General features: G+C 41.4%; 1 protein-coding gene across 6 annotated transcripts in view; it reads left to right on the top strand.

Annotated features, from left to right (window-relative positions):
• The window catches only part of GRIA3 (glutamate ionotropic receptor AMPA type subunit 3), a 222,216-nt gene that overhangs the window by 181,735 nt on the left and 20,567 nt on the right, over positions 1-19,914 (top strand). For 2 of the 6 annotated variants that reach the window (XR_016443972.1, XM_090061112.1), the window contains exons 13-14: positions 6,717-6,964; positions 7,521-7,635. Coding sequence is in view for 3 of the 6 variants with exons in the window: in XM_090061112.1 (XP_089917238.1) it covers positions 6,717-6,964; positions 7,521-7,635 (363 nt within the window). In the remaining 3 variants the exon portion in view is untranslated. Of the gene's footprint in view, positions 1-6,716; positions 7,109-7,520; positions 7,636-19,914 lie in introns of those variants that run through there. The other 4 variants (XM_090061111.1, XM_090061113.1, XR_016443974.1 and 1 more) reach the window with 3 other exon arrangements.

Here is a 19,914-nt window from a genome sequence, read left to right on the forward strand (position 1 = left end):
TGATAATGACAAAGGCTTTAATGTGTCCCAAGGCCAAGATGAAACACTCTAAAAAGTTTGCTTTTGAGGGGGAAAAAATGGTAATGATATTCCTCTTCAAGAAACATGAAGATGTTTGTCAATGGACTTCTGAAGAGCAATATCAAAGAAATGAAAAGGAAGTTGCCCAGCACAAAGAAAGCCGTTCCATGTAGAGGCTTCAGATTTGGCTGACATCTGTTCCTTTTTCTTTTTTACATTTCTTTTTTACATTTTTTTCTTTCTTACATTTCTTCCCCCACAGGGGCCTGCCAGAGTTTTGTGAGGCAGCAAAACAAGCACACACAAAAGCTGCTCACAAAATAGAAAGTATTTTCAGAAAAGACAATGTGGGGAGAACATTTCCGAACAAAATTCTGCAGAAGTGTCTTGCTTTATAGAAGAAAATAAAGGGTTTTTATCATGTTTGAGTTGAATAGTTTTTGGTAGAAAATTGGGAAGTTAAAAGAAGTATATTTTTCCTTCAGAGTTTCCATGTAAGCAAAATGCCACTTTTCACCTTAAAAGCAAAATTCTAGTGAAAGATATTGACTGCTCTGCTCAGTAATTCCTGTAGTTTCATTGTCTGTATGGCGTTTGCCTTCACTGCTGCCTACAAACAGCCAATTCCCTAGCACCAACCGTAAATACAAGAACATTTTCATTTTGTTCAGTACCTTCATAACCTAGTTCTTCTATTAGCTTTTAATTTTATTTTTTACTACTTTTTAGTTGGAAATGTTTATCTCTTTAACAAAACTTTTTTCTTCTTTATTATAATAAAAGATTGAGTCAATTCAGTTAAAACACGTCTTGCTTTAGCCACCCAAACAACTCTACCCATTCCCAAATTATCAAATCTCTAGTATATTTGGTCAATGTATGCTACTCTCAGTCCCAGGTGACGGCTTATATATTTGTATGGCTGTGTACCAGGGTATTTATCTAAGGTTAACAAATGTGGCTTCCCATGAAAATCCTGTTTGAAGAAGAAATTGGCAAAATGCCTTTGACTTTTGGGATGATTTCATAAAAAATATTGATTTTTGTTATTATATCATGCACAAGAGTTAAATGGATATAATCATATGTAAGAACAGTGCGACAGTCTGACTGCCATTAATGTTTCATTGGAAATTATGGTTTTGTGTTTGAATCAGATGGAATTTAATATTTTAAAAGACCACAATGCTAATACCTTGCCTTCTTGGAATGGCTTCGATGGGACTTAAAGCATTTTGTGAGCTTTAGCAAACCCTCCTGTGGAGCAACCATTGGGCTCCCCCGGCAGAAAAATAATGCAACTAGAGCACAAAGGGGACAAAAGGACAGATTTACTTCAATATCAGGGGATTAACAGTGCAGATAGGCACCTAGTGGGATTTCCAAAACTTGGTACCTAATTCATCCAAATCCCACCAGTTCCCTATCTGCGTTTTTAGGCCCTTTCAAAAATCTAGCCCTAAGTGACACGTGCATAATTTATCAGAAGTCTGTGGCAGAGCATAACGATTCCCCAGCACTCATTCCTTCGCTGCAAGGACATCCTGTCCTCTACGGAAATCTTCCTCTGTTGTTTACATTCATTATGACATCCATGGAATAAGGAGTGTGTCTTTATTTGCACCTTGTGCCACACTGTTGGCTCTTATCAAATAAAAATTAGTATTAACAATACACAGATGTATCGAAAATTGCTATTAGGTAGTCATGGGAGCTGGAAACAATCTGAGAGAACTTATTAAAGACAGAAATGCCCGTGTGGACTAGGAGATGAAAAAGAAAAACAGTTCATGGTTTCTCTATGTAATTAAAGGTGTAATCTTGAGATGAATACTTAAGCCACATAAAATCTTGGCAAGGCGGGCTACTTTATCTTTCTGAATTAGACAACAAAGTTATAACTTTCCTCTTCTTTTGTTGGCTGCCTGCACACATGCACACCTGTACATGTTTTTACTGCTATCATGAAGAAATGTCAAAAGAATATTAGAGTTGAAAAATCAAGTACCCAGAAATTAGGACATGTTGGAATTAAGGTTGATTACAGCATTGGCCAACTTATCTGTTGCTACCCAGCATACCTATACAGCATTTGAATGTACATAGAAGAATGACAAAATATCCATTGTGATTTTTTTTAAGTTTTTACTCTGAGTTTAGGATTTGGTAATGTGGTAATCATCCTGATAGCCATTGGCCTTACTTGCACACCTCGCGGCGTCAGAACTATGCGTACAGAATACACTTTGCATTTATTCAATCCGGTTCTGGTCTTTTGTTTGTGTAGTCCAGTCTCAGGTGCTACGCAAGGAGATACAGTTGTTGAAATAAGACTCTGTAAGATTCAGGTTCCATAAAGCTCATTTGATTTTTACTACTATTGTCTAGTAACAACTTCAGCTTATTCCACTACTTAATAAACCAGCTTCTCCATCTTAGCTACTCCTGATCTCTGCATCTTGGGGTAGATGTGGAGTATATACTGGGTCTGAAACCACTTAGGGTCTATATTGCGGTCCCTCCTGTGATTGCAGCTCATGAAAACACACTGAAGCTAATATCAAGCTAGTTCAGGTACTGTTACAACTGTAACCACAACAGCTTGGAAATCGGCACAGGCTGCAAATCCCACTTGAGAAGCTGAGCTGGCACTTGGGCATTTTCAGTCCACGGTGAGCACTCTGCTACTGTGGCGACACTGCCAATAGCACCCAAGCGAGGGGCACTAAAGCTTACCCAGGTATGTCTATGCAAACATCAGTCACTGGCTTAGAGAAATGCCCTTTGCCAACAAAGCCACAGAGAAGATGTCACCTATATTTCTGATGTTGTCTGTTCACAGGAAGCAAAAGAAAACGTCTGGTGTGTGACCCACAGGCCAGGTACAGACATTACACATATGCTGGTAAAAGTGACTAAAAACTGGTAACTGAACAGAAGTTCAGCTTACATAGACTGATTTAAAAATGGCAGAACCCAGTCTAAGGCCTGGATCGATCTCCATTCAGACTTAATCAATTTAGATTAGACTGGTACATCAAACTTCAGTACCAGATGCCCTATCAGTATATGTTAGGTCACCGTCCACAGCATCCCGGGTACCTTTGCAACACCCCACTAGCCCTGTCTTGCAGGGAGGCATGCTAACACTCGCCCCATGCTCCACTCCTCTGGCCGAGTGCCCAACGGGCACCACTCCTGAGCTGTCACAGTGGGGAACCAGCACAGACTCTCTCCCCAGCTCTGCCTCGGGCCAGCTGTCCACCACAGGCAGGCAGGGGGGAAGGGGTCTGTGTCCCTGCTTGAGCCCCAGCACCAGCAGCAGCCCAGCAGGATGCACCAGGAGGCCCATGCTCTGAGCCTCCTGGGCTGCCTGGTGGGGTCTGTGTTGGGGGAAGGATTGGGCCCCTCAGAGCTGGGCCCCAGCAACCCAGGAGGCAGTGGGGAAAGGAGGACTCCCCAGTCTCCTGCTGCCGGCTGCCACTGGTGCTGAGCTCCAAGGGGCCCGATCCTCCACTTGGCAGATCCCCCCTGTCTTCACTGCTCAGCATGGTCTGCCAGCCTGCCGCTGGTGCCGGGGCTCATGCAGGGACACAGATGTCCCCCACCCGCCTGCAGCTGACAGCTGGACAGAGGCAGCAGGCCAGACTGAGGAGAGAGCCTGTGCTAGCTTGGCTTTGTGACAGCCCGGGGACAGGGCCCCCAACCTGTCTATGGTTAATCTGCCGGCCCTGGCCAACGCAGGCAGCCTGTGCCTCCCCCCACAAAGGTAAAAGTGTGTTCTGCTTGTTCCCAATCTAACCTATCCTGCTTACAGAAACCTGCATCGGTCTGATCTAGTCTACCTCGGGCTTTTTGAACATCAGCACCCAGCCACAGTCTATGTGCATAGCTTTCATAGTTCAAAAAATGTTCATAAGCCTAACACAAAATTCATGTATCAACATTTGTATTTCATAATGCACCGAGGCTGCCTAATCCCTCTGTGAGCTTGCAGCTTGCCAGCTCCTGTGTATGGGATCAAAGAAACGGTTTGGTAATAGATGAAAGGTCTAAAACTGATCCAGCAACTCCAACTTGCTACGTTCCTTCACACAAGGATTCCTCAGCTTGTGGGAGACTTATTTCAGAGCTGCAGAAAGCTGGTGATTTAGCAAGTGCCAATGGCCTTTGGATTAATACTTAACTAATGGCTTGGCATTACAGCTACAGGGGTATGTCTCTTGTATACCAGACATAAAACTGAGGACTCGAGCACTTCCCATCTCAAGGCCAAATTTCAACTTCTCTTGTTACAATCTGCTTGCCTCAAATGCCCGTGCAGTTTTAATTAGGTAAGTTGTTTCCTTCCGTCACAGTCTGTCTCACCGTGCTGCACTACTGTGTTTTGTTAACTACCTGCCACATTGCATCTGACGGGCGGCTATGGTTCAGTGGTGCAGAAAGTGATTTCTGCATGTCGCTTGAATTGGCTGCAGTTCCACTGGTACGTTTGACTGAAAGATGCTCTGTAGAAATGGAGGCTTGACCAAGGTGATATGTCATAAAAGCAGGTGCTCAGGCTTTTTCTCGCTGCCTGTCTGAGTGGTCTGACTTCCATTCAATTAATGACCCCCTATCCGAGCACCAGTTTATGGAGCGTTCTGGCGTGGAGTGTCTCAGTGGTTTCTATTAAAGCTGTTCCGCTCAGCAAGCATGGAATAATTAAATACTTATTGGACAAGATGGAGGGGGTAGAAGGAGAGAGAGTGCGTGACTCTGGTAACTTAGTAGTTACGGTATTCACCTAGGAGGAAAGTCCAGGTTCCAGCTCTGATGGGCATTTAAGCATGTTTCTATTAAACATTCATAGGGGCAGGGACCAGATCCCTAATTTCTTCTCTCTGTGAGGAGTGTTTTAACCCCTGGGTGATGGAGATAATCTTGTTCTCACGCTGTGGTATAATGGCCATTACTGTTCCATGTAAACCAGCGTAATCCAACGGGAGGGAATGAGAACACCCTCCCACTGCAGAATACTCTCCTCTCTTCTCCATCAATCACAGCTCAGTTTTTATACAAGAAAGGCAGGATTTGTGCTCTGTGAAGCGTTTGCTGAGTAGTTGTTAGTCAGTATATTATCCAAGGCATGCTAAACTGTTGTGAAAGAAGAGAAAAGATGTCTTGAGCTCCAGCTGATCGTAATGAAGAGTCTCCTGCCACAAGTTCACTATAATCTGAACTGGATTTAACTATTATATATTTCATTCCAGTTTTGAAAAGAAGTGTTATTGACAAGAAATTGACAGTAAGTTGGAGGCATAAATTTCAGATAACCACAGCTTAGATTGAGAGTCTCATATATATCCCCGGGATTTCTACAATGTGCTATGGGACAGATGGGGAATGCTAAAAAATGATACAGCGCAATGACTAGTGCTTGTCATTGTCAGTATTTTATGGTGGTTTATTATAATGCCCCTGAAGGAGAATGGGGGAATAATGCACTGTTCTGTTTTTAAAAGCTTTTCAGCATGTTGCGGATATGAAGCACATGTTTTAGAGCCAGAATCATTATATCTGGCTTGGTCTTAAAACTGAAGAAACTAAAACAAAAATAAATGTACACTTAAAAAGGCACAACCAGCAGTTGGTTATAATAAAATAGGCTGTACTCCAGCAAATGATTCACTTTGACAACAAAATATTTTCACGTAGAGGATCCTCTCACCACTAATCCTAGTATGCTTTCAGCAACATTAGAAACGCCAAACAACAAAATAAGTTGATCATTGCTTAGTAAAGTCTGTGTAATCACAGTACATATCTCCCAGATAGGCACCATCATCATCTTCTACAAGCCCAATAGAACTATTATGGTCCCTCATCTGTTGTTATAACCTGACATCACCAATTCCTGTCTTCCTGGGAGCTTTTTAATAAGCAAATGTCTATGGTTAACCAGTGATATGTTGCAGAATGAAATAAACTAACAGGGATAACTTATATAGAAAGAAGTCATGCACTGCTCAAGGCAGGAGAGTTAGGATTTAATAACCTTTATCTGGTTTAGTGTGACAGCAGCACACATACAAATGGGAAGGTGCAGCAAGGAATCAGAGCTGCTGTGTTCACCAGGGCGCCTCTTGGCATAACAAGGAGCAATGGTCACAAAGTGACAGAGAGCAGATTTAGGCTAGACGTCAGGAAAAACTTCTTCACGGTAAGGGTGGCCAAAATTTGCAATGGGCTTCCAAGGGAGGTGGTGCTCTCCTCTGCCTTGGGGGTCTTTAAGAGAAGGCATCTGGCTGGGGTCATCTGCCTCCAGCACTCTTTCCTGCCCATGCAGGGGGTCGGACTCGATGATCTGTTGAGGTCCCATCCGACTCTAGCATCTATGAATAGCAAGATAAATACCTTGATTATGCTCCCCTTGCCTACGGTTTTTTTTTTCTAACCTGCTTCCTGTATTTGGTAATTTTTCAGTGGTCAGCACCATTTGATATTGCCCAACTTCACCTGCTGCATATATACGCTGTGGTAGCACCTATGGCCCCACTAGGTCTCACACTGCGGACAATGTCAAAGTTACCGACCGTAATCTTTGGTCACTTACAATCCATTCACTAGCAGGTGGACTTGGACATATTCACATGCGGTAAGAAAAACGCCAAGTAAGCATTTTGTCCTTGTCTACTTTCCATTGTCTTTCCCAGAGATCCAAAATAGCCGTCTATGAGAAAATGTGGTCTTACATGAAGTCGGCCGAGCCATCCGTGTTTACCAAAACAACAGCCGACGGCGTGGCCAGAGTGCGGAAGTCCAAGGGGAAGTTTGCCTTCCTGCTGGAGTCGACCATGAACGAGTACATTGAGCAGCGGAAGCCCTGTGACACAATGAAAGTTGGTGGAAACCTGGATTCCAAGGGCTATGGTGTAGCAACTCCAAAAGGCTCAGCATTAAGGTGGGTGGAATAATATAACAATATCCATGTTGTTATAGTATTCCACCTACCCTGATGTATTGTGTTGTCATTTTCTTTCTTGTGGATTTTTGAGGTAACTTTAACGTTTAAAACCTTCAATACTCCATGGAGTTAAATAAGACGGTAAATTATGGTTTCATTTACTTAATGCATCCATTTTTTAATGTTCTCTTCGTGTTGTCCTTTCTGATTGTTTGTTGCTGTTTTAATTTTACAGTTCAATGGCTTTTTCAATTTAAATGGTAAAAGCCAAGTTAACCTGCCTTATGTGACGAATGTTAACTGCATGATGTGGTGTTCTTGTTACTTTTTTTCTCAAAGACAATTTCCCCATCCCGCACACTTCAGTTTTGAGCAAATGTTATCCTCCATGCCACCTTCCAATATTTAACCCTGTATTTGCTGTACAGACATTTTTATAGCTCCACGTTCTGTGAAATTTAGCCAATTTGTCCTCTTGTGCTCCTTTTTTTATACGTTACGATTTCCTAAGCATTTGTGCATTTTCTTACAAGTTATGTTTTATCGTTTCAAGAAATGCTGTTAACCTGGCAGTATTAAAACTGAATGAGCAAGGCCTCTTGGACAAATTGAAAAACAAATGGTGGTACGACAAAGGAGAGTGCGGCAGCGGGGGAGGTGACTCCAAGGTCAGCCTCAATGTCACCACAATCGGGTACCTTAGTAAAGAGTAATCGGCAAGGCTGTTATTGTACTTGTCAAGGAAAAAGACAAAAGCACACAGATTAGAACCATTGGAATAACCACAGGGGAAGTTGCTCACTTGCCCAGTAGCTTTTTTAAATATGATGGTCTCATTGCACCGTTTTTGATCGAATGCGGAACCCTTATTCTACTAACAGACAGAGGTCGTTTGCCCTGCAAGAGTTGCACTAATCGAGCAAGTGCTCATAATTATTTAGGACAATAGTTATCTCGTATCAATGCAGTGAGAAGAAGGTGTTTCATAAGCTTTGGTCCCAAATTGGCATATTGGAAATTCAGTGAGTTGTTTCTTTGTAAGGTAATCGTTTCTTTTTATAGGGGAAGTCACTGACCAGCACAAAGCTTGAAGTCTATAGGATCAGTTCTCCTTAGCTCCTTTGCTGGTCTACAGTGAGCATTGCCTGCCTCTCTAAGGGCCCAACATTGTTCCCACTGATATGAGATTCCAGAAGGGAGACGTTTCTTACTTGAAGTTACCTATAGCTCAGGAAAGAAAGCGTTGTAAAACCATTTGTGAGACAGGCTCAGTGCATTGAAGTGAAGTCACTATTATAGAAACAAAATAGTGTTAGGCCAACATTGTGCAACCTTATTAGACTCATGGCACTCCTCCTTAGGCTCAAGGCATCCCTCAGAAAGTGTCAGCTCTTAGTTTCACTTGTTTTTTGACTACAGCGAAGTACTAGAGCAATTCTTCTGTTGCAGAAAACTCAGCTAGATCACAACAGGTCAGAACGTTTTTAACGCGTTGGATCCCTAGTTGAAATCTCTGGGTTTATCTTGTGAATCATGTTTGCACACCTAATGGTGCTAACATTGGCATCCCCCAGCACCCTTGAAAGGATCCCAAGGCATCCTAGGGTGGCACAGCATCTGGTTAAGAATCACTATTTTAGACAAATGTCACTGTCTCCCGTGACCCCAAAAACGGTAAGAAACATATTATAAGTACTTGGAAATCGCAGTACTTGTGGCCTGAAGTAATACACTGCTTGTACAACTGAAGTGTGTGGTGGGCTTGGGAGTTCACATTTACATCTGGAAATTAAGCTCAAAGAAAGCGGTTTCAGTAGCACGTAGCCTAGAAGAAAAGTGCGTACTGATAGTTATAGGAACTGGCATTCTGTACAGAGCTAAGATAAAATTAGATTTGCTGCTCTTTTTAAAGATGAGATCCTAATTGAACCCAACGGCACCAATAGAATCAGGTTTATTACTTTAAACAGTATGAATCCTAGCGAGACACTTTAAGGTAGAGCCGGGACAGATGCCACGTTTATACTAGTGTAACCAAGCTTTACACCAAAGTAAAAAGAGTGGACAGATCCACTCCAAATCCCAGTGTAACTTACCCTGGTGTACAAAGGCAATGAAAAGTTACATCAGTACCTTCTGTCCAGGCCCTTCCTTTATGCAACTTATTTGTTGCAAAAGTTAATCAGTTAATATCCATATACTGCCCACTTCCTTGCACAGCTAATGGAGTTATGACTGCTTTTTCATTTGCTTATGTGAGTGCCCAGGAACACTAGCTGGACTAGGTACTGTCATTGCTATGACATTGATGGTCATAACTAGAATAGGCGTTGCCGAGAAAATTAATTAAATATGCCATTTTGTGTTGAAATGCATTTACATTTATTTCCAGACTTTTTAAAAGTATAGTTAGTAAAATCAGTTCCCCATGGAACAATAACCTGTAATCTCTCTTATAAAATACTTCAGTATTAGTCCAAAATCCCGTAGCAACACTATTTTTAGTAAGCTGCAGATTTTTGGACAGTTATTGCAGATTACTGTCGTATTTTATTAATAAGGGTTGATTACATCTGGCTACTTAGTGAATTAATCAGTTCCTTTAATCATCTTGAATATTAGCAAAAGCAGTTGGACAATAAAAAGAGAAAAGAGAGAGAGGAGAATTTCAAATTGATTTAATCACTCCAGTTCTTCAGGACTCATCACCAGACTAGAAAAATGGGTGGGTTTTTATGAGGGGCTTAGCTCCCATATTCATCCCATTCTATAACGCTCCACGTGCAAGTATATTAAATGTTTTAATTTCCTCTCTGACCCTGCTCCATGAAAGAGTGCTCTTTGTACAAGGCTGCTGCTTCAATGGGCCACATCACTGTGAGTTCATTAAATTACAAACAGCCGACCAACATTTAAAGCTCTGAGGAGTCTAAATAGGACACTTTTATAATGGTAATAGTAAGGATAAGGTCATCTTTCTATTTTGGTATGTGTTCAGGCATCACTTGAAAAGAATAATACTCAATGCTAATAAGTACTTAGGTCTGTTTTAGAAGATGCTAAGGAAGCAGAGTCAGTTATTCCATGATAAACTAAACGGTTCAGGGAAAGAAAATGGAAATGAGAACCTTGATCTTGCTATTTTTAATCTTGTTAGCTATTTATTTGTAATTTATTGTAGCATGCTGTGGTTAAGGACTAGTTGAAGTTTAGAGCTGAAACAACCAATTATCAGGGGCTTATAGCTCAGCTAGCACAAGTCACCTGGGAAGTGAATGTGGGTCAAATGTAGAGATTTTCTTCGTGGGGGAGAGCGCGTGTTGGAGGAAAGCGCCTTACAACTGATTAAGCTGGGTGGGTGCTCTGCTTTATTTTGTTTCTGGTTTTAGCCATTATTTGCAGAGCTGTCATAAATTGGCTTTCGATTAAAGACAGCTTTGTCTTAAAAAGTAATATTTTTGCCAGTACTTAATACTACAGGCTGGTATCCCGGCATTCAAATATGAAGAATGCTGCCTCAGGTAGCTCAGCTGTAATTCTTTTGAAGGATTGTACTGACATCGTATACCATTAAAGCAAAGTTCAAGCTGTCATGCAAACCCCATGGGAAGACTGTAGCCCTCTCCATGTACATATGGCAGGTACCAGTACGTCACTTCATATTATATGTGGTTAAGGACAGATCTGAATTCTCTTTCTTTTTCTCTTGCCTTTTCTTTCTCCCTCCTCCCATCCAAAACCCTACTTTCTGAGGTAGGCAAGAGTATTTGTTTCTGCCTTCTCTCATTGTCCTCCTGGCTCCCCAGTAAGAATTACATTAATCACTGGTGTTTATTGGTGAAGGTGCAAGTATGAAACAAAGTGAAAAACTTGAATAAGACACACAACATGTCCTTTAAAGCTTTTGTTCCCAAAGCTTTGGGATTAGCAGCTGGCATCATTAGTAAATCTCACTTTTCTTGCTTTAATGTATGTGAATACATGTGGGTGGCATCTTGCACATCAATAATATTCACAATTTGGCTTTCAGTCAAAATTAAACTGACACTGAGCTAATGCAAATATGTCTTCATAAGCTTGAGTTCTGAAATATTGCATTCTCTGTTTGCAACAGATACAGACAATAGGAGAGAAGCTTGAGTGCGATTAATGCATTTCTAAAGAAAAACCAAAGCTTTTTTTGCACAGGAAACCCCAGTGCAATATTTGGTGGTATTCCAGCTTTCAGCCACCTGCCAAGAGTCTAGTTCATTGCAAAGATCGAGGACATGGACATCTCTCTCCACCAAGCTGTCTGTCTTCTAATTTTTTTTTTTTTTAATGCAGTACTGTTGTAATTCTTGGCAAGTCATCTTAGATGTCAGAGATATTCAAAAAAAAATGAGCAACAGTTGTAAAAATTTCTTCAAGTGATGTGAAAGCAGTATCCAAAACATAATAGAAAAAATTAATATTATAACTCTTTCCTGGCTTAAGTAATGGTTCATCTCTGGCCTTGTCATTGAACACTCTCATTTTGGTTCAAGAGTGGCTGAGCTAGACTGCTAGAGTTATAGTAGCCTGTCAGCTGAATCTGCCTCAACATTATGCTCTTGTTGCAAAAACCAACAGCATACTGAGTTGTTTTACCAGAAGTCTCATTTGCAAGTCAAGGGAAGTGTTTCTTCCATTCTCTTCGGCACTGGTAAGGCCTCACCTGAAGTACCATGTCCAGTGTTGGGTATTGCACTTCAAGACCTGGACAAATTGGAAAGAGCCCTGTGGAGAGCAACAAAAATAATTAGAGATTTAAGAAACATTACTTATAAGAATAACCTTAGAAGAACTGGGATTACATAGTCTGGAGAAAAGAAGACTGAGGAAAATTTGATAGTGGTCTTCAAATACTTGGAGGGTGCTTGTAGAGTAGATGATGAAAGACCAAGCCAGTCACCCCCTGTGGCTGCAATGGACAGGACAAGAAGTAACAGCCTTAAGTGACAACAACGAACAAATTAGGTTGGATATTAGGAAGAACTTTCTAACTAGGAGGGTGGTTAAATATTGGAACAAATTACCTAGGGAGATTGTGGCGTCTCCATCCTTGGAAGCTGGGTGAGACAACCACTTGTCTGGAGTGGTTTAGACAGGGATGATTACACCTTGAGCAGAGGGTTCGATTGAATGACTTCCTAGTCCCTTCTAGTCCTGTTTTTCTATTATTCTAACTTGTTTTTCTTGTGAGAAATAAACTTTGATTTTTCAGATCGTCGGGCAGCTTCTGCCATCACTCCAAATACCATTTTCAGAACGATCGTTTACCACAGAATCCTTTAAGTCTTTTTGCAGCCACATAGTTTCTTCAATATCAGCTTAAGCTTCTTGACTCATTTCACATGAGGTTGACTCCATAAAGCATATCACCTTAAAGTACCATGCAGCACAAGACTTTCCTGTTGCCGCTTGCGGGAGTCAGCAGTTTGGCATCGCTTTGTGTTTGGGTTCCTGCAGATCCTTTATTAAGTTTGAATTTTCAACAATTGAAACTTAAGCATCACACAGTTCCAAAGTTTAGTACCAAAACATAAGGATCATGTCAAATCAGTTTTCCCATTTTGTTTCACTTAAGAAGAGAGACAGACTGGTCATATCTCAGCACTGACAAGGCTGCAAAAAGTCTGTAGCCACTATAAACCATGTTGAAAAATACCATGGCTTCAGTGCAACAGTTGGCATCAATATTGAGTGTGAGATTCAAAGATCAGTCATTGCATGGGACAAAACCTGCTGTCTTCTTGAGATCCTAAATTCTGATATACTGTGTGCTTGCCTTTTGTATTTCCCCCATTGTCACAGCCCTGACCCCTCAAAGCACCCAGCAAGAGTCACATTTCTTTTAACAGTTGACTCGCGTGCCAGTAGAACCGGCCACGTTCAGTCAACCAAGAAATTGTTCCATGATCATTAACTTGCCATCTTTTACCTTAGTTACGTCTTTTGCAGTTACAAATCTAACAATCAGTGTTCTTCTTCATCACTTCCTTGTGGTACAGTCGGGCATAATAGAACAATACTTGACAGGCTTCAAGCTAGAAATAATTTCCTTCTTGGTCACATTCCCAAGAATGTGAATAATTTTGTTTTGCATATTTTTGTCCGGGTATTGATCATGAATCCCTGGTGGTTCACTGGAGTCGTTCTATGACAAAAGTCACGTTTCCCTGGGAACTCCACAAATTTCAAGAATGTCCTGTTTGGGGATAAACCTCACAGCAAAATATTCTCCGTTCTGTGCACCCGATTGAATCAAAAAGCTTTTACAAAGCAGTGGTCTGTCAGGGAATTAATCTGGCATTGGTTTTCTCTGTTAAATATATGATCCTGCTTGAATCCACCTTCTAAGTCTTACATATGATAGCTGTTCATCTGCTCTCTTACTTTCTCACGTTTTGCTCAGATACATGCTACGTTTTTCCAGCCTCAAATGCCATTCGTGGCTAAGGCAACACCTCAGTTCAGCATCCTGAGGCAGAAGCAGCAACACACGGAAGCAGTTGATGTGAAAGAGAGAAGTCAAGCTTGTTTAATGTGCTCTCCGTTTTGAAAGCTGGCATGAAAACAGAAAGCTGAACATTTTCTCCTGTTGCTTCACAAAGAAGAGTCCTTACAATTTGTTTGCCCAGGCCCAGCATTCACAAGCAAAAGGCAACCATTTATACTGAGTTTCTTCAAAAGAAGAAACAAAGGGGTTTTTTTAATGTTTAATTAATTGTCAGAAGTAGTAACAATGACATTTTGGTTGGATAAAAACTCATGACTTGAAGAAGATTTTGCTGCATCGCTTGGAAGGGAAAGCCTAAGGGCTTCCAAAAAGCCAAGTACCAAATGACTCATCCAGACAGAAAACGCTGCCTTGTTGTCTGTGTTGTCTGACAGCGAGTTCCACAACATTGCCACCGTGCCAGTTTTAACGAGGAACAGTCATAGCTGGCAAGTGAGAAATGTTTCATATTTGCAAAGTCGCTTTCTTGCTGTCCCTACCTTCTTGCTAGGTTAGGAAGCCGCCTCCCTCTCCTGCCCGTACAGTGGACCCAACTCCCATCCCATTCTCCATCCTCATCTTGGCACGTTACAATTATCTACTTTGTTTTTATGCCAGATTCTTAGCATTTCATCAAAGTAGTACATAAAAATAATTTCTACACTGTTTCTGTGAATAGTAAACTCACAAGATAGGGGATGCTTCACAAGCTTCTCTAAGGAGCCTGTCTCATAAGACCAGAAGGGAAGTGTCCCGTCGGTTCTAACTAGCGCGGGAACAGTAGGAACTAACGGGCATTAGCGCAGTCACAACCACCAAGGAGCCAATGGCATGACAGCGGAGGATTACAGTGCAATGAATATTGATCACCACTAATCCATTTGCTTTGGCATCGTATCTGCTCTGATGAGGGCAGCCATTATACTGCTAACGCAAGAGTTTAAAAAATAACGATAAACTCCGTTTTTCGTTTGTAGGTTTTCTTTTGATGTTTTTCTTGATTAGAACAAAATGCAAACACAGTAGGCCAGAATTCATTCCTGGTGCAACTCTACTCAAAAAAGTAGAGTTACACTAGGGATGAATTAGGCCAAATATGTTGTGAACTGATCGTTGCAATTGAGTCTTGCTTTGTATTAGTGTGAATATAACAGCAAATGCGGTAAGACCTGTGTGGAAGACTTGTGATGTGTTGTTAGATATATTAAAATCTTCTTTTCCCTTGACATTATACTGCTCGGACTGAACTTTGAGATCCTCAGATAACGCTATTGGTGATGCTGGATACAGTATTTTCTTGGCTCTTTGTCCATTCCCGTGGAGCGGCTCAGAACAAAGATGGAGTCAAGGATGCAGATTTTACTTATAGGTGAGCTCAACACACAAAATAAAGCCTAGATATAGATCTAAACTCTTCCAAAAGTAAGGAGTCTGCTGCTGGTTTTGCCTGAGCCCAGGAGACAAAAGAGAGAGTAGGGCTCCAGCAGCACTTGGTTTTGGATCTGAATTTTTCTAAAGTTTGAAGGAGTTGAGATCTCAAGTTTTGGTTCAGGCTCATCTCTACTTTTGATGAAAATATATGTTTATTTGCTTACAGCGCATGTCAAGAGGAGAAGATAAACAGTCTTTTCAAAACTCTTCTTTTTGTTTTCTTTAAAGGGAATGATATTTAGGGCAAAGTAAAAGCTGTGGCCTCAAGGAACAGATGGAAGCTGCATCATGGAAGGAGATGTGTGCGCCATTGTCTTATGATGTTATTTTACGGACTGTACTTACTCGGGATACTCTATCAGCTAAGCTAATGGAATTGATCTATCAGCTTACCGGGTGGAGTCCCAGGCTTTGGGATATCAACGTCCTGAGTTTGTATTCAGATTCTTCCTCCTCAGATGTTGGCGTGTGCATGTGTGTGGGTGTAGTGTATATAGGTTTAAATCATTACAGATCCATGGCATCGGCATCTTAGATTGAACTTCTGTGATACCTCGATGCTGGTTTATGCTCAAGATTCGGGGTGAGTATGTGACCCCTTTGCTTGCATATCTGTATACTGCTTCCGATTGCTGGACTATAAATATCTATTCGCACAGGAAAATCCCTTTCATAGCTTGCCTGTCTTCCTCCCTTTGGTTCACCAAGTAATTTATGGTGGTTTTAGATCATGATGCCTCCTCCTGATATTGTTCTTTTATTTCTATTGTGAGGCTACATACCCAGTGACTGTAAATTCTGTAATTTGGAAGTATCTCGAGTCATGCAACTGAGAAAAAATGAATGCAAAATTGACGTGTTATGGAGGTTGTCTTTCTATTATGGTCCATCAAACAAACTGTGCGACATTTATCATTGTTGCATCCAAAACCAGATGTTCCAGTTGTAATTTAAGACCGCAGAGATTATAGTCTGAAATAATTAGAGAAAACCAGATCTTCAGCTGGTGTAAATTTCCTGCCTCTATCGAAGTCAATTCGCAACAGCTACAACAATTATCAGAAGCCTAGAGATCTGACCCACAAAGTCATGGAAGCTACAAATGTTCTACTGAGTCTTACCAATTCCAGCAATGCTCATTTACTCAGTGAGACTAAATGGAGGTCTTGCCACATCCATATGTGATTTCTGTGTGGTAGTATGCATAAGCTGATGTAACTGTTGCTGGCATGCTGGCTGCATGTCATCATTCATTCACTTAGCTCTCTTAAATGAACATGATTTTAATCTCACCCATAGCGAATCATGGCCAAATTGTACCGCATATTGTATTCAGAAACCATTGCGTGATTGAGCCGAGTTCTTATTTGTGTGACAATGTAGGGTAGTAGTATTTAGGAAATCTTCCCCAAAATGTGTTATTAAATGGTTCCAGTTTGGGGTCCCGTTATTTTATTATACAACCATTTCCCTCAGAGATAAACTAAGTGTAAAGAAGGACAAAATTTGCAAGATATAATATAGATGAAGGTAGCAGGATGCAAGGCTAAGTTAAATTTACCATTCAGTTGAATAGGAACGGTTTTCTGCAAAGATATAATTCTGTAGTTCAAGTGTTGACAGATTTTGGTTGTTTCCTTGCCTTGACAGTAACATTCTGTGACACTTAATACTTCAGTAAACTGTTAGTGTGAATGCAGTCCCCAAGCAGATTTCGTATGCGTAGAATCTCTGCTAATTATTTGACTGAATTGCTTTGTTGATAATGAATTACTTTTTAAGCTGATATATTTTTAGAAACACATTCCAAGTCATGGAACGATTCCATGCTATTTAATTTTCAAGGCTATTTTTATTTTAGAATTCACTCTGTAACCATTTTGCATATATTGTCTTCTGTGGTGTATCCTATACATTTGAGAGCAGAATGTTGCTATAAGCAGAATGATTCTGTTCCCCTTCTCTCGTCTGCTTTTCTTGGGGTACAATGTACTATTATATTCATTGTATTTTTAATACTGGTACATTTTTAAGAAAAAAAATCTGTTATGAGTTATTTGAGATTGTCCTTTATAGCTAAGAAACCCCACTGGCAAATGTCTGATGCCTGGCAGAAATACGATTTTTTCAAACACGGCCTTAAAAAAACAGCCATGAAACAATTCATTTGTGCGATCTGCATGAAAAGAGTGTTTATCAACATGCATTTACATGTTCATCTAGTGCATGCTGTAAGCAGGGGCTATGCATGATGATGGAAATGGGCTAAAATGGTAGATCAGAACTAATCATAGTAGCACTGAGCTAATCTGCAGCTATGTGTTAGCAAGTGAAAATTATTGGTTTTTTGCAAATTACTGAGCAGTGTTTTTAAAAGGAAGACACCAAAAATGATTTTGTGCATTCGTTTGACAAACACTGTTTCATAGCATATTATTAAATGATGTTGTAGCCTATTTTGTAACAATAATGAAACCTTCATAATAGGGTTGTGTGAAGCTTTGGTCCCTGATTCAGTTCAGTGGGGATCTGGCCCAACTCTGCATACCTCAAGGTACCAGGTGTCTTGTGAATGATGAGATGTTGGGGTGGATGGAGCATCCCACAAAAGCATGGGGGGCTCCCCAGTGCGCTCAGCAGCAGACCCGGAAGTGGACCAGAACCACTTCTGGGTCTGCTGAGGAGCGCATGGGGCATCCCCCTACACCCCACCCCGGTTCGTCGACTGGTGCCTCCTGGTTCTGGGGGGTCCAAGCCAGGAGGGCACCCCCCACACCCTGCACACTCAGCAGCAGACCTGGAAGTACTTCTGGTCCACTTCCGGGTTCACCGCCAAGCACACGGGGGGGGCCCCTGCGCTCCTGTGGGACGCTCCATCCACCCCACCATCGCAGCATTCACAAGGCACACCTGGTACTTTGAGATATGTAGAAAAAACATTTAAAGCTGTGTCTATGACCAAATCACTGATTCACCAAATCAGCGTCAAATCTTCAGATTCGGATTGGGCCGAATCAAATCGGGGACAGTGATCTGAATCAACTAATCGAATTACTGTCCCCAGTTTGAGCTGAATCTGAATTCAGATCAAATACAGCCCATTTTCCACACCCCTATTTCATAACAGGAGGCTTCATTACAGCACTCCAGTCTTACCAAAAAGTTTGTATGAGATTCATAGGTATGCAAATTAGCAAGGATCTATTAAACAAGGACCCTAACTCAGGAATTCGAAGGGAGGGTTTTTGGAAAATGTATTATATACAGTTGGTGGAACAGCTTTTATACGTGGGGCTGACCTTTAAGAAACACGTGGAAAAGATGAACAATTTGGAAATACTCAACACGGGATGAAGCTTGCCACCGTTCCGCACTGGTCTCTTTCTTGGTAAGTGGTCCTCTCAAAGAAGCCACCTGGGGGAAACACGATTTTTTTCTTTTTTTAAAGGACCTCTTGTTTTTTGCTTTGAAGCAACCCTATCTGTTCATACCCAAGGCAGATGCCTGCATTCATCCAGGTGGGTTCTCTGTGATCCGCCTCATCTACCAAAGTTTGGGGGCAGCCGTGGCTTTACAGAGCCAACCCAACTATCCCAGAATGTTCTCTGCAGCCCTCAGACCAGGCAGCACCAAACTGAACCCTAATGATGATCCAGAAAGTAGGAGCCTCTGAAAAAGCTATTACAAGGAGGAAAAAGAAACCCCTGGAGATGGAAAAGGAGATGTATGTATAGACAAGCGAGAGAGAGAGACAATGAGAAGGCTAGCTGGAATATGAGGTAAGGCAAGGTTTTTGCATACATCCATCCATAGCCATGGTCACACAGATTAGAAAAGGTCAAAGGAAGGGAGCAGGGGAAAATCCTCATACAAGAAGATCTGCCAGGTGGTTTTTGTTACAGTATAAACATACAACCTTCCACGTACGGCTTCCCCAGCAGCAGTCAGACGTAAAGATTTGAGCACTACCATTACCATTCACTGCTCCTGCTCCTGCCACATCAGTGCGTTTCAATCCTGGGCATTGTTATAAATGAGTTAAAATGACTTGTAACTGCTCTCATTTCCTAATCCAGTATGCATGTGTTATTGCATTAGTACTTTGCACTACTATTAAATATTAAATTATGATCCTGTTAGTGTAAAGTTTAATGTTTGAGCTACATTTATGAAACAAATGAATAAACTTTCAGAGAGCAAGTGGCTGCTGTCAGACGCAGACTACAGGCTTCCAGAAAAGAGTCTAGAGATGGGCGGTATCAGATGGTAACACATCTGGTTCTGCAAAGGTGTGGGCAGGAGTCTAAGACACCAACATGCACACCTCCATACAGCCCGATGTGTTACCATCTGAAGCTGCAGGTATCTGCACATGTCTTCCACGGTACGCAAAAACATCGCACTGTTTACTACGTGGTTTAAAAAATTAAGCCGATTTGCAGCCAGGGAGAAAACCTACAGACACTGCAACAGAGACGCAAATGTTACGCTCACATAAAGACAAAATGAGAAATCTTTTGAACCACCCAGGAGAACACTAATTACAGGGAAAGAATTAATGAAAACTGTGACAGAATTCCTTTTGTTGCAAAGCCTAAGCCTGCAGCTACCAACTACATAAAAATAATCAAAGAAACCTTCCCCCAGTAGACAATTTGGATGTGTTACAAAAAGGTCATATCAAAAACACCACTGGTTGCCTTCTGCAAAGCTGCTTATTTACACAAACTCATTGTCAGAGCTGAACTACAGTCGACTATGCTAATCTAGGAGTTGGTATTGTCATCGGAAGAGCTGTCATTTAAAGAGATGCGACCCTTATAAATATCCACTTCTCATTTCCATGTATTCCCTACAGCAGGTATGACAACATTTTCTATTCACTAATGTTGTTGCAGGCAGGAATGACAGCAGAAAATAGCATTGAATGTGCTAACTCACAAACTTGGTTTCTGTCATCACGTTACTGTACAGCAGCAGTATGTAGGCAAAAGAT

The sequence above is a fragment of the Crocodylus siamensis genome, chromosome 8 (assembly GCF_052110815.1).
Source record: "Crocodylus siamensis isolate JL-2025a chromosome 8, ASM5211081v1, whole genome shotgun sequence".
Classification (NCBI taxonomy): domain Eukaryota; kingdom Metazoa; phylum Chordata; order Crocodylia; family Crocodylidae; genus Crocodylus; species Crocodylus siamensis.